Raw genomic sequence first — 11,898 nt, forward strand, 5'->3', positions numbered from 1 at the left:
TGATAGGTGGGCCCGCTAAAGCCTTGCGTGGCCGATGCATGGAGCTGCCTTAGACCTTTTTAAAACCAACGAGAGCCACCACTCGGCAGCGATATGCTGAATAGATCTAGGCGACGAAAGATGGGTCGACAGACGACGGAAGATACCGACATCATCGATGCCCCCGAATAAGGGTACCAATATTCTGAGACGGACATGATTCAGATCACTGTGCGGTCGTTGGCATTGGCAATTATGCCTAGATAAGACATCAAGGTGGGAACTATGAGTCGGTAGAAGTCTCCTTTCAGTCCCAAGGAAACTACGCGGGGACACGGACTAGTGCCGACGCTTCTAGAAATGTACTCCGTACATGTACATGCAGGTGACCCCTTCTCCATCTTACCACCGCGTTACCAACAATAGGCAATGTTATGTTGTGCAGTTACCAGATTTCAGAGACCCACAAAGTGTGCCTTTCGCACAGCTGGCTGCATACGCCTAGCAGCCAAAGTTTCTTCGCCCGGCATGGGGAATATCCGACCTTGTCAACGACCGAGTTTCATCGAATCAATGGGCATGATCTCCTGGACATCTCCGCGGGTCACGAAAAACAGATCAAAATTAAATATGGAGACGTTTTCCAAGCCCGCAATGCCGTCGGCAATTGAGGCAGGGTGAGGGTCCAAAACGATAAGAAATCAAGAGAAAGTCAGAAAACTGTGAGTAATGTGCCCCATCCGAGCATTTTAGCAGTTCCCTGCTAACCGTGGTAAGGCACAGCGTGCGTCATTCATCAGCCAGCCAGCCTTCTTGATGGCACACTGAGACGGCCTCGTATTCCGTTGGTTTCCTCCTTAGTTTATTTACTCCGTACGGTGTATTCTGGATCCCTCCCCGGCAAAGTGCTGCCGGGCCCTTGGTCTCCAATATGAATCCGGTTCAAACCAACAACACTACTCAGACCCATTGGGAGGACCGACTAGGACGCCCCAGGGGTTCCTCTCCATTTCTCCCGCTTTATCCCACAAATTGTAGGCTGTTTCGGAAACCACTATTGGAAGGAGTGGAGTCAATCTCCCTTTACCTCGTGGCCAGGACCGCCCGGAGTACCAAACTTTCCAAGTGCTGACCGATCCAAGATCTGAGATGGTTTACCATGGTACGGGTGAACACAGGTATCCTTCTTGGGCATAGGCGCCCTCTGGCGCTAGCCGAAATATGGAGGATGTGCGATTCACTAGGCCCTAAAACACTCGGGGGCCATTCTTAATATCTGGTCGTCGCCAAGAACGGCAGATCCTGAGGTTCATGATTCCAAATACTACATCCAGAGGGCCTGAAGATCACCTCTTTCTTTCCTCAGTCCAGGGGTTCGCGGTTGCAAATACTATTCCTATCGTCAAACCGCATTGTCACCAGCTGAGCGCACATCGCACGGCCCAATGTGTCCTGTGTGGTGGTTCCCTTGCATAATTCTCAGCTGTCCAATTCTCCGGTCTCCGCTCTTGATCTGGCCTCGAAATACCGAGATGGCCAGGCGGGTCGAAGCCTTCGGAACCCAATCTTTTTTCTTTTTTTTTTTTTTTTTTCCTTTTGAGTCTGGACGACCTTATTGGGTTCACCATGTGGCCCGGATATACTAGGGTCCACCGAACTGATTAAACCGCCGTATATTGTACGCTACTCGATAGAATTCGCGAATCGCTTCCGATATGGGGGTCACTGGCGGCCGGAAGTGCCCACTTACGGCAGCCACTGATTGATACAGAAAAGCAATTCTTCTGGTACCGAGTCCGCATATGACTGGATGCTGGTCAGGTAATGCCAGCATTACAGCCATTGATGGCCGCTGTCGCTACAGCCCGGCTAGGCTGTCGGATCTTTCCCCAATTGCGAACTAGAGCGTCGACACTCCTTGTAGGTCGGGAGGGTCGGTAAGACAGGGAAGGGAAAAAAAAAAAAAGTGCTCATAGCGCAGACCCATAGTAATAACTTCCTGGAGCACGGCACCATGCCTCCAATCGCCCCTCCCACAGGGATTCTCTCGGACTTGCCGTGTGCCCATTGGCGTGCTAAACGGCAAAGGTCACCCTTTGGTAAGCAGGGCTCCTATATTGCTGGGAGTTAATCTGGTGCGGAACTGTTCTCCCTAGCATTTGACAACGATCTGGAGTGGGAGATATTTTAGGCCCACGCGCGCCTGATAGCCGGAACCCCAGGCCTATATCGAAGTTCACGACTCGTCCGCGGGCTTCGAATGAGTCTTCTTGGCTATCTTCGAAATATAGATGGATGGTTCCAGTCGATCTCTCCACTCGCTTTGTTTATATCAAGTGGCTCTTTGCCGTATCTTTCTTGCACGCATCGCAGGCTTAGCGCGACCCACGCACTTGGAACGACTATAGTCACATATTCAGAGCCGATTTCAAGTCTTTTTTGAGGAACCACACAATCCTGGCATGCATCGCGCGCAAATTCATGTCCATATTTATTCCCCACGGACATCTTCCCCTCTCTTTCTGAATACCCCGTCGAGTCAGCCCGCCAGGACAGCCGCAGCATGAGCCCCCAGCCGGAATCCTCCCAGCCCAAGAAACGAGAATCTCGTGCTGGCACGCGGAAAGTCACATCCCTTTCTGCAGAACAGCTGGAAAGGAAACGTGCGAATGATCGGGAGGCCCAGAGAACGATCCGTCAGCGGACTAGGGAACATATCGAGCGCTTGGAACATCAAGTGGCTGAGCTGAAAGCCAAGGGGGAACAATACGACGACGTGGTCCGAAGAAATGCCGTCCTGGAGAACGAAATCAGAGCTCTTCGACACCAACTTGCTCTGCTGAGTGGCCGACCTGATTATGGTCAGATGGGTGAGTGAGACGTGGGCAGCGTGCTATGTGCCCCATGCTGTATATCAGCCTTGTTCCACCGCTGACGGGGGTTTTCTCTCCTTTCCCCTTTTTGTGAAACAGCAGAGACAAGCTACAGTGCTACACCATCGGGGCCCATTCTATCTAGTTCCCAATACCCGGACCCTATATCCATGCATCCCGCGTCCAGGGCACCGTCTGCCCTCTCGAGTTCCAGCCAGGTTTCCGTCACCCCGGACTGGGCGCCGTACAGTTCCACCCGGTCCTCCTCCCTGTGCGATTCTTCAGATGCCGATTACTCCAGTCGAGCCGAGCCTTATGTTCTCGAGGGTCAGATCCGTACGCAAAACCCGATACCCCTTGCCACGCCCCAAGTCGAATTCCATGGCACAGTAAGCGCCCATCACCATGAACAGCCTCATTTTCAGCCATACACCCAGCTATACACTCCCTCAGGCTCGAATCAAGGACATGGGGAGGAAATACCGCATCAACAGGCCGTGGGGTTTGTGTCCATCCCGCGGTCGACGTCGGTCCCGACCGTCCCATCGCCGGCGAATCGGGAACCTCGGGCTTATGCTGTTTTACCAAACAATCAGCAATACCAGCAACACACGGGACAGCCGCCGCAAACTTATCATTGGGTGCCGCGACCTTAGTTGCAGCCGTGCCACTCGTCAGGGCGACGAGGCTCTCCACATAGGTGACATACTGGCTGTTCACGCCAGGTGATTGAGGGATAGTCTTTGTGGCGTGTGCACTATGCGCCAGCAATCTGTTCGAATCACGTCAGGATCGAAGGTTTGTTCTTTCTTAGGCGAAGGAGTACGTGGAACTTAGGATCCATATACATGATTTAGGGCTAACTTTGTTTTTAGCACAGACTCTACGCCGACACCCTCCGCCACTTCCTCCACCTTTGCGAATCACCCATCCATAAGGTCGACACCGGGGCTTTTGCGGCTGGCGCGCTAATCCTGTTGGAAGATTGACTAGGCGGACAAGCCTATATGGTCGGACATTTGCTCTGCAACTCTCCGGCAGCTAGGTAGCCTGATGGTCCGTCGGGGTATCAATGGCTTACTTCGAGAAGTAAGCCAGAGCTTGTTAAGTTGTTCTTCGGGACAATTTGGAAATATTCGGTTCCACGTATTCCGGGTCATTTGTATTAAAACGGGGAAGAGGCACAAGAAGAGGGCATTCCACAAAAATATCAAGGAGAGAAGATAAAATTTACGAATGATGATTGAACGGTCATGTCTATGAAGTACAGGGCATATCTCTGAATGTAGCATATTTCTTGCGAGTACTCTTCGTTGTGCACGATGCGGTTGATGTTCACTCAATGGCTAATTATACTTCTCAAGACCACCATCGCCATTCTACGCCTGGTACCTGCTCTGATAAGACGCTAGTGGGCTTCTGCCTGCAACTATCTTAAGCATAAAGCCGCTTCCACGTTTTGTCCCCATAATCTAATCGGTCCTTGGATCTATTGGCCTAGGATATCGGAGTTTGATTCCGGTTGATGCTCGAATCACGGCGCGTTTTCTTCGTCTTAACCAAAGGTGGGTAGGGCAGAGGGAGTTACAGGGGATGGGCTCAGAACAGCGGAGCTTGAAACGCAAAATTCTTCTTTCTATATCTGAAAGCGGCTTATCATACAAATGATCGTCATGCATATTCAGTTACTCCAACCCTCAATTTAGTGCCGAACACCGCTCATGACTATTCGAAAGAACTTTCACCGGGTGTACTGCTTCTGGAGAAGCTTGGCAATGGTTTGCAGCTGGATGTTGCTGGTTCCCTCGTAGATAGCGCCGATCTTGCTGTCGCGGAACATCTTCTCGGCAATGCCCTCACGCACGAAGCCCATGCCACCCATCCACTCGACGGCCGAGCTGGCCACCCGGCCGGCAACCTGGGAGGCGTAGAGCTTGGCCATGGCGGCGTCTTGGACGAAGTCCTGGCCAGCCTCCTTCTTGCGCGCGGCGTTGTAGACAAGGGCGCGAGCGGCAGCAATCTCCGTGTAGGCCTGGGCAATTTGGTGCTGCATGCCTTGGAAGTTTCCAATAAGCTGGCCGAACTGCTTACGGTCGTTCCAGACATAGCTGTCGTCGGTTATCAGCCTGAGCGGTCTTGTGCCGGAGAGATGAAGATTACTTACCTTGCGGCATTCTCCCACGCACCAAGCGCTAGACCGGTCATCTGGGCGGCAATACCGATGCGCCCCTCGTTAAGAAGGTTAATGGCGTACTTGTAGCCCTGGCCCTCCTCGCCCAGAAGGTTGGCCTTGGGGATGACGACGTCGTCGAAGTTGAGCACGCAGGTGCTGCTGGCGCGGATGCCCAGCTTCTTCTCCTTCTTGGCGATAGAGAAGCCGGGGGTGTCCTTCTCGACGATGAAGGCGGTGATACCCTTGTACCCGGCGCTGGGGTTGAGGTTGGCGAAGACAATGAACACGCCGGCCTCCATGGAGTTAGTGATCCACATCTTGGAGCCGTTGATTTTGTAGCCGTCGGCGGTCTTCTCGGCCTTAGTCTGCAGGGCGAAGGCATCGGAGCCGGACGCCGGCTCGGACAAACAGAACGAGCCGACGGTGCCGGTGGCCAGCTGCGGCAGCCACGTGCGCTTGACCTGGGCATCGCCGTACTTCAGGAACGCGGTGTTGACGAGCGTGTTGTGCACGTCGACCAGCACGCTGACGCTGGGGTCGATGCGCGCCAGCTCCTCAATTGCCACGATGCCCGCCGTGAAGTTCATCCCGGCGCCGCCGAACTCCTCCGGGATCTCGATGCCCATCAGACCCTGCTCGAACAGCTGCTCCACGATTGCCGGGTCCATCGTCTCCGCCTCGTCCATCTCGCGCACCTTCGGTCCGATCTGCTCCTGTGCGAACTTGGACACCGTCTCCGCCATGAGCGACTCCGTCTCCGACAGAAGCGTGATCGGCGTCGGGGTCAGGCTGGACAGGTCGACATCCCGCCGGCGGGAGGTGGTCGAGAATGCATGGGTGGTGCTGTAGGGGGGTCAATTGTGGTTCGGAGCATTTGAGAAAGCAGGTACTTGTAGCACGGGTGAGATGAGCGTACCTGGGGGTGAAACGGTGAGGCAGTGACCGTCTGGCGGCCAAGCGGAAGGAGGTCGAAGCAGTGCGGGACAGAGGCCGCAACGCGCGGGTGATAGACGCCATCGCAGGGGTAGTAGTGAAAGATTATTCGGCCAAAAGAAAGATGTAATCCTGAACGGCACGGCAACGGGAAGAAAGAGGGAAGAAAAGTCGGAGAGGGCGAGAATGTGAAGGAGGAGGGCGGCGGGCAGGTGAAATCACGAGGAGAGTCCAGAAGTGCCTCGGTTAACCGCGGCTATCGATGACCTCCGGGGTACAACAACCACCGATAACCACAACTACAAACTATCGATGCCAACCGCAAATTAAGTACTGAAGGATGTTTCTAGCTTGGATCTTCAGATGTTCGGCGAATATTCTTATGACTGATATGTTCTCCGTCCATCAGATGTCAACCACTTTGCTCACATCAAACCCCGCCGCCTGAGCGAAGTAATACCCTCGCTGGTTCGTCATGACCCGTTTGCCCGTCGGCTCATCCACATAATCGCAATTGTAATGAGTATGTCCGAACGCCCACAACCGAACCTGAGCAGCCTGCCAGCAGGAACTACCGGATAAGTCGGTCGCAAACCCCGAAGAGATGGGACTATTGGTGTGGACGGGATTGACCGCCGGGGCGGCGACGGTGGGACTATGGTGCGTGAAGATGGCGATCCTGCGATGAGGTTCTGACGCAGCAATGTCGGTAACTTGTTGATTGAGCCATGCGCAGTCAGCTTCATGGGCCACTCTGTGGTCGTCAACGGTCCAGTCTTGGATGTGATAAAAATCATTGAGCCCGAAGCTCACGCGCTCCTCCTGGTCTTTAAACACGTTGGAGTACAGTGTACAGCCGAGGAGCGTCACATCCGGACTCAAGTCAAAGCGCGTCCGATCAAGGAAGACGAATTGTCCCAGCCCTGGATCCTGCGAACATGTCCTGCTGATGCTGCCCGAGAAGTCCGCGACCTGCTTTCTCACGCTGGACCAGTTGGAATAGAATGGTTCATGATTTCCGAGGAGCAGGAAAACGATCTGGAAGTTGCGGAGCTGGGCTGTGATGAACGGGAAGAAACCCTCGTCTTGGACTACACCGATGTCACCTAGAAGCGCCAAGTACGGCGCTTGGGGCTCTATCACGAATACATCATAGGCTGTCGGGTTTTCTAGATGGAGGTCCGACACAATCTGGATACGCGCCATGTCAGACACCGGCGAAACGCCGCGCGGGAGCGAGGACGATTGAGTCGACAAAAATAACTGCACTGACGTACACCGCTGGTATTTCCCAATGGTTCTATCTGAGGCAAGAACCTTCCAGAGAGCGTTGGGAACGGAAATGTCCGATCGCCTCAATCTGGTGTTTGGACAAGACAAGAAATTCACATGAAAGAGGGACAATCAAAGACTGCTATCAAGCCACTTGTTTGGTTGGGAACAGTGGCGGTGCAGAATGATGAATGTGGCGCAGTCATCCCGCCAACCAAAAAGACCAAAGCAGGGGCGCGTAAGTGGCGCTTACCTAAGGCTGACACGTTTACTATGATTCGCAGCTGGACCCTGGACCCTCCCAAGACCACCAAGACTTTTGCCTGCAAGATAGTATATAATTAGGACTCTCCCACATCCCCCACGGAGGCCAGCGTTCGTCTTTCAACTTGTTTCAACTCTCCGGTTCTTTTTGGGACTCCTGTCTGCTTCAATCACCACCTCCCCTGTTGTTCCCACACACATACGCTACGACACCTAGGCGCCGGACCTCTACTATTTTACACCCCGCATCTTCCATCCATCCCCGCTTTGGGTGATAAACTACGTCAGGGCTCTCCTCTCCTTTTTTCGCTCCCCAACCACACGCCGATCATGACTTCTACCGTTCACGACCCTCGACTTCTTTTCAGCGTCAACAACATTCTTGCTTTCCATATTCAGAATGGCGAAGAATCCGAACTCACCCCGTCGGGACCCCAGACGCTGTCTCTGTTAATGGTGCCGACAACCACATCTGCCGCTCAAGGGCAAGATGCACCGCCCGAAGAAGATTTCTACCTTCATATGCACCTCCCACCAGAGCTGGACATGGCGCTGCCTGCGACCACCCAGATCTACCACCAACCCCCCAACAGCTACTTGATCCCTCGTTGGGATCTCGGACCCGACGCCGGCGCTTTCATTCGTATCCAGTTCCCATCCATCGGAAGCGGACCTGATAAAGTCACTCAGGAGGATGTCGACACATTTGAGACCATTCTTGCCCAATGCACCGCATTCCTCGAACGTGCCTCTGTGCCGAAGGACCATGCGGCCTACAACCCGGCCGACTTTGCTCCTGGGGAGGCATATGTTTCTTCCCCCGCCGCTGATAGGAAAGACCCACATGGGCGCATTGTGCTGGTCGATGAGGAGAATGGAAGCGTGGTTGGTGAGATGGAAGGATATGATGTGGTTGAAGGACCCGGCGTCAAACCGGGCTCGAAAAGTACGCTGCATTGGACCCCTCTCACAACGCGTACCGTGACTGACCGTTTTGTCAATGTAGGGCCTGTGGAAGTTCAACTCCCTGCAGAAGGTGAGGGCAACCAAGTCAATGTCAACAATGTGTCAGAGGAGTACCTGGCGACAGCCCGACATCCCGCATACAAGGACTCTACTCTCGTCCAGACATCTGCTACTGCTTCACGATTGATTGTCACCGGGTCAACGTACCTGGCCAATGCAATGGCCAGTGGAGCTGACAGCTTCACACGGAAGACAAAGCCCAACCCGAAGCCTATGACCTTCTCTGAGACCACTCATGCCAGAGTCCGGAAGGTTGGAACTTTCTCCCAGGGTGCAGCCGGTGTCTCCTCTCGCACGGTAGGACAGGTGGGGAAATATGCGCAGAACTTCGGGGCCTCCTTGTCTCGCCGCAAAGATAACAACAGCAAGGGCAAGAGCCTTGACCAGGGGCACAGACCCGGCATGCTGAACAAGTCTATGATCGCCTTCTCAACACTGGCCGATGGTATCGAGCAGGGCGCTCGAAACGTGCTGACTTCCGGATCTGCGGCGGCCAGTACTATGATCGGACATCGTTATGGTGCGGAGGCGGGGGCGGTGGCTACCGATCTGACGGGAGGGGTCAAGAACGTCGGGTTGGTGTACATCGACGCCTCTGGAGTCAGCCGCAAAGCGCTTCTGAAGTCTGTGGCGAAAGGCATGGTTGTGGGACGGATGAAGGATGGGAAGCAGGTCGTTGTTGGTGGTGGTCCGGCACCCTCCACGCCACCTGGACCTGCCGGCCTGAACCAGCCTGGGTATTCGTCTGGCGGGAACCCTCAGATGCGACGCCCATCTCCAACCCCAACGCCCCCTCCCGCATATGGTGCTCCTAACACCATGTCTCTGGGGGGTACCTCCATGTCAGGGGGCAAGCGATGATCGAGCGTGGTGATCTCTTCGCGTGGAGCCGGTACGACTCTCTCTGCTTGGTTTTTGGTATCAGCGACGTTTGCTAGGATGCTCTGTATTCGCCTCAACTCTGGTTCATTGGGTTGAAATCGGCTGGTACGACGGATGTCCCGGTTATTGGCGTGTTTGCTTGAGCTTGTTGAGGGTTTTCGGTAGGAAGTTTCTATAGACATGGAATGTGAATAGTGATGAGTGATATGAATGAGATGCAGCTGTCTCGGTTCTCTGAATGCACTCAATAGTCCAGGCGGTTTGTTGTCAGACGCACCAGCCATGGCGCTGCCATGGAAACGGCGGGTTACAGGGATCGGAGAGACGAGATTGCCTTCAAACGCGCCAGGATGACCCTTGTTGCGGGCCGACCGATGAATAATGGCCTTGGCTGCAATCTACTATACGAGAACAAGGTAATATGCGGGTTACCTATAGAGTACTCCGTACACAAATTGGCAATAAGTCCCGAGAGCTGGAGGGCTGCGGAATCTCGATCCAGAGCTAATTGAGAATTTTCGGATTCGCCTTCCGGATTGCTGGTTGAGTATAAACTTTCATTCGTCCGGTGGCAGCTTACGCCCAGCCCGCTGGTGCCGCGCCTACGCAGCAATATATTACTCGGATGACGGAGGGTGGAAGGGAAGGGATGAGCTCCCGAGTTCCGCCGCCAGAACTGAGAAGGCGACCACTGCGAGGGGTTGGGAGGAATTGGATGGTTACTTGGGATACGGTTGTTCATCGAGAGATAGTACCTAGGGACTCCGTAGATTCGATAGCCTCTGCGGGGGAGAAATCGATGGAGAAATCCTCACATGCATACCTACCACATTGCCGCGTTTGCGATCGGGGCGGGGATGCAAGGTATCTATCTTATCCGTCTTTTGAGAGGTGGCGGATAGAGTTTAGGAGAATTTGATGGGTAAATAGTGGGATTGATAGTTGATCGTCAGTGCATGGCGTGTATGGAGGGTCTGTCTATCTACATAACTATAACTATGTATCCGTCTTCCGGAGGATGCCTCGCTTAGATGACGACGTGGATGGAAAATAGTGTTCCGGGATTTTGATTGCTTTTTGTGCTCCGTACTCTGTAGGATAATTATAGCTATGGAGCTATGATGCATTGGGCATTGCTTTTTCCCATGGTCCCTAGCCATCTTGTCTTCTGACAGGGCGGCTAACTTGGTCCTGTCTGGGGAAGAGAGTGGAATACGGCGCTCCAGATAAGATCTGGAGAAAGACTATCAATGTGATGCATAAACGCAGGGAGCGATCGATTAAGCTTCAGTGTATCCTGAGGCACGCTGATTAGTTAGTTAGCTCCGCTGGTCGGTTGCACCGCCAGAGAACCCTGGGCCCGCGGGTATCCCTACCGTGGTTGGGGTGGAGATGGAGTCAGGAAAGGGGCAAAAGGGGCAAGAAGGGATTGATTTCTTTTCCCAGGGGGGTTGTTTTGTTTGGTTTCTTTCTTTTTGTCGGGGAATCGGACAGGGAATGTAGTTTGCTGCTCCCGATGCTCCCATCACGGACCTCGTAAGCACCGGATGCACCTGATAGACGCTTAACGAAAAGAACGGTATATGGACCGGCTGGGGGGCCAATGGCAACCCGGCGAACGGCCGCACTGGCGGTTCTTGATGACGATCGCTGGTCCCCAGAGGGCCTTGGATGAAACAGTGGTTAGGTTGGACCCCCTGATGACTTGGCAGTTGGCCAACAGTTGTCAGTGTTATGATGATTACTATTATTGACGCGATCCGTAGTGCTCCGTACTGTAGGTATCTTCTGATCAGATGTGTTATGTTGAAAGAAACTGGTGATAGCATATTCGAGTATGATGAAAGAATAGCTATCCATGGTAGAACCCTTGATAATCATCATCATCACCAACGGACGGTCCTCCGTTGTAATTGAAGCTATTTTTAATGTCGGGTCCAGCGACCCGCTCTACGATGCCTAAATCACCATCACCGCCATCATCATCATCATCAACAACATCATCATCGGAAGCCAACGAGGACACTACTCGGAGTATTACCTGGATTGTTTCTTCCTCGCTTGCGTTGTCCCATTCATCCCCCTTCCGTCCATTTCATTGATTTCTCTCGTCAACGAGTTTCTATTTTCCCATTGAAAGCTCCCTCGCGCCAACCCCCTGTCCGATCCAGCTGGTTGAACCTCCACCGCCGCCCCTCTTACGCCGCCCAAACTAAACTAAACTAAACTACTCCTACACTACTACTACTCCGTACTATCCATTCTTCCGCCAGACAGTTCCATCCGTCTCTCCTTCATTTTCCTTTCTTTTCTAATTTCCTACCTCGTCAGTCGATCATGCTCTTCTGCGCGACCCTCATTCTGCCTCGTTTCTTCGTTCCGCGGTGTTGAGCCATTAAAGCGCTGGGGCCCTCCCGACGTGGTCGTCGCGACAATCGCTCTTGGGGACCTTAGCTCAGGAGGTCAGAAGTGGGTAACCTCGCGTCTCCCGAGGCT

General features: G+C 53.5%; 4 protein-coding genes across 4 annotated transcripts; 2 read left to right on the top strand and 2 right to left on the bottom strand.

Annotated features, from left to right (window-relative positions):
- Positions 1–2,542: 2,542 nt before the first annotated feature.
- ATEG_00863 (bZIP transcription factor) lies at positions 2,543–3,841 on the top strand (the record flags this gene model as incomplete). Its single annotated transcript, XM_001210949.1, has 4 exons — positions 2,543–2,849; positions 3,138–3,241; positions 3,621–3,650; positions 3,728–3,841. 4 exons carry the CDS (start codon positions 2,543–2,545, stop codon positions 3,839–3,841), a joined length of 555 nt encoding a protein of 184 aa, XP_001210949.1.
- Positions 3,842–4,593: 752 nt separating this feature from the next.
- ATEG_00864 (acyl-CoA dehydrogenase) lies at positions 4,594–6,042 on the bottom strand (the record flags this gene model as incomplete). The annotated part of the gene is made up of 3 exons (XM_001210950.1): positions 4,594–4,960; positions 5,017–5,868; positions 5,942–6,042. 3 exons carry the CDS (start codon positions 6,040–6,042, stop codon positions 4,594–4,596), a joined length of 1,320 nt encoding a protein of 439 aa, XP_001210950.1.
- A 321-nt stretch (positions 6,043–6,363) lies between these two features.
- Positions 6,364–7,164, bottom strand: ATEG_00865 (Ser/Thr protein phosphatase superfamily; the record flags this gene model as incomplete). The annotated part of the gene is made up of 1 exon (XM_001210951.1): positions 6,364–7,164. The coding sequence occupies one exon, from the start codon at positions 7,162–7,164 to the stop codon at positions 6,364–6,366; it is 801 nt and encodes a 266-aa protein (XP_001210951.1).
- Positions 7,165–7,824: 660 nt separating this feature from the next.
- ATEG_00866 (senescence-associated domain-containing protein) lies at positions 7,825–9,381 on the top strand (the record flags this gene model as incomplete). The annotated part of the gene is made up of 1 exon (XM_001210952.1): positions 7,825–9,381. One exon carries the CDS (start codon positions 7,825–7,827, stop codon positions 9,379–9,381), a length of 1,557 nt encoding a protein of 518 aa, XP_001210952.1.
- Positions 9,382–11,898: the final 2,517 nt, after the last annotated feature.

The sequence above is a fragment of the Aspergillus terreus genome, genomic scaffold, assembly GCF_000149615.1.
Source record: "Aspergillus terreus NIH2624 scaffold_1 genomic scaffold, whole genome shotgun sequence".
Taxonomy (NCBI): domain Eukaryota; kingdom Fungi; phylum Ascomycota; class Eurotiomycetes; order Eurotiales; family Aspergillaceae; genus Aspergillus; species Aspergillus terreus.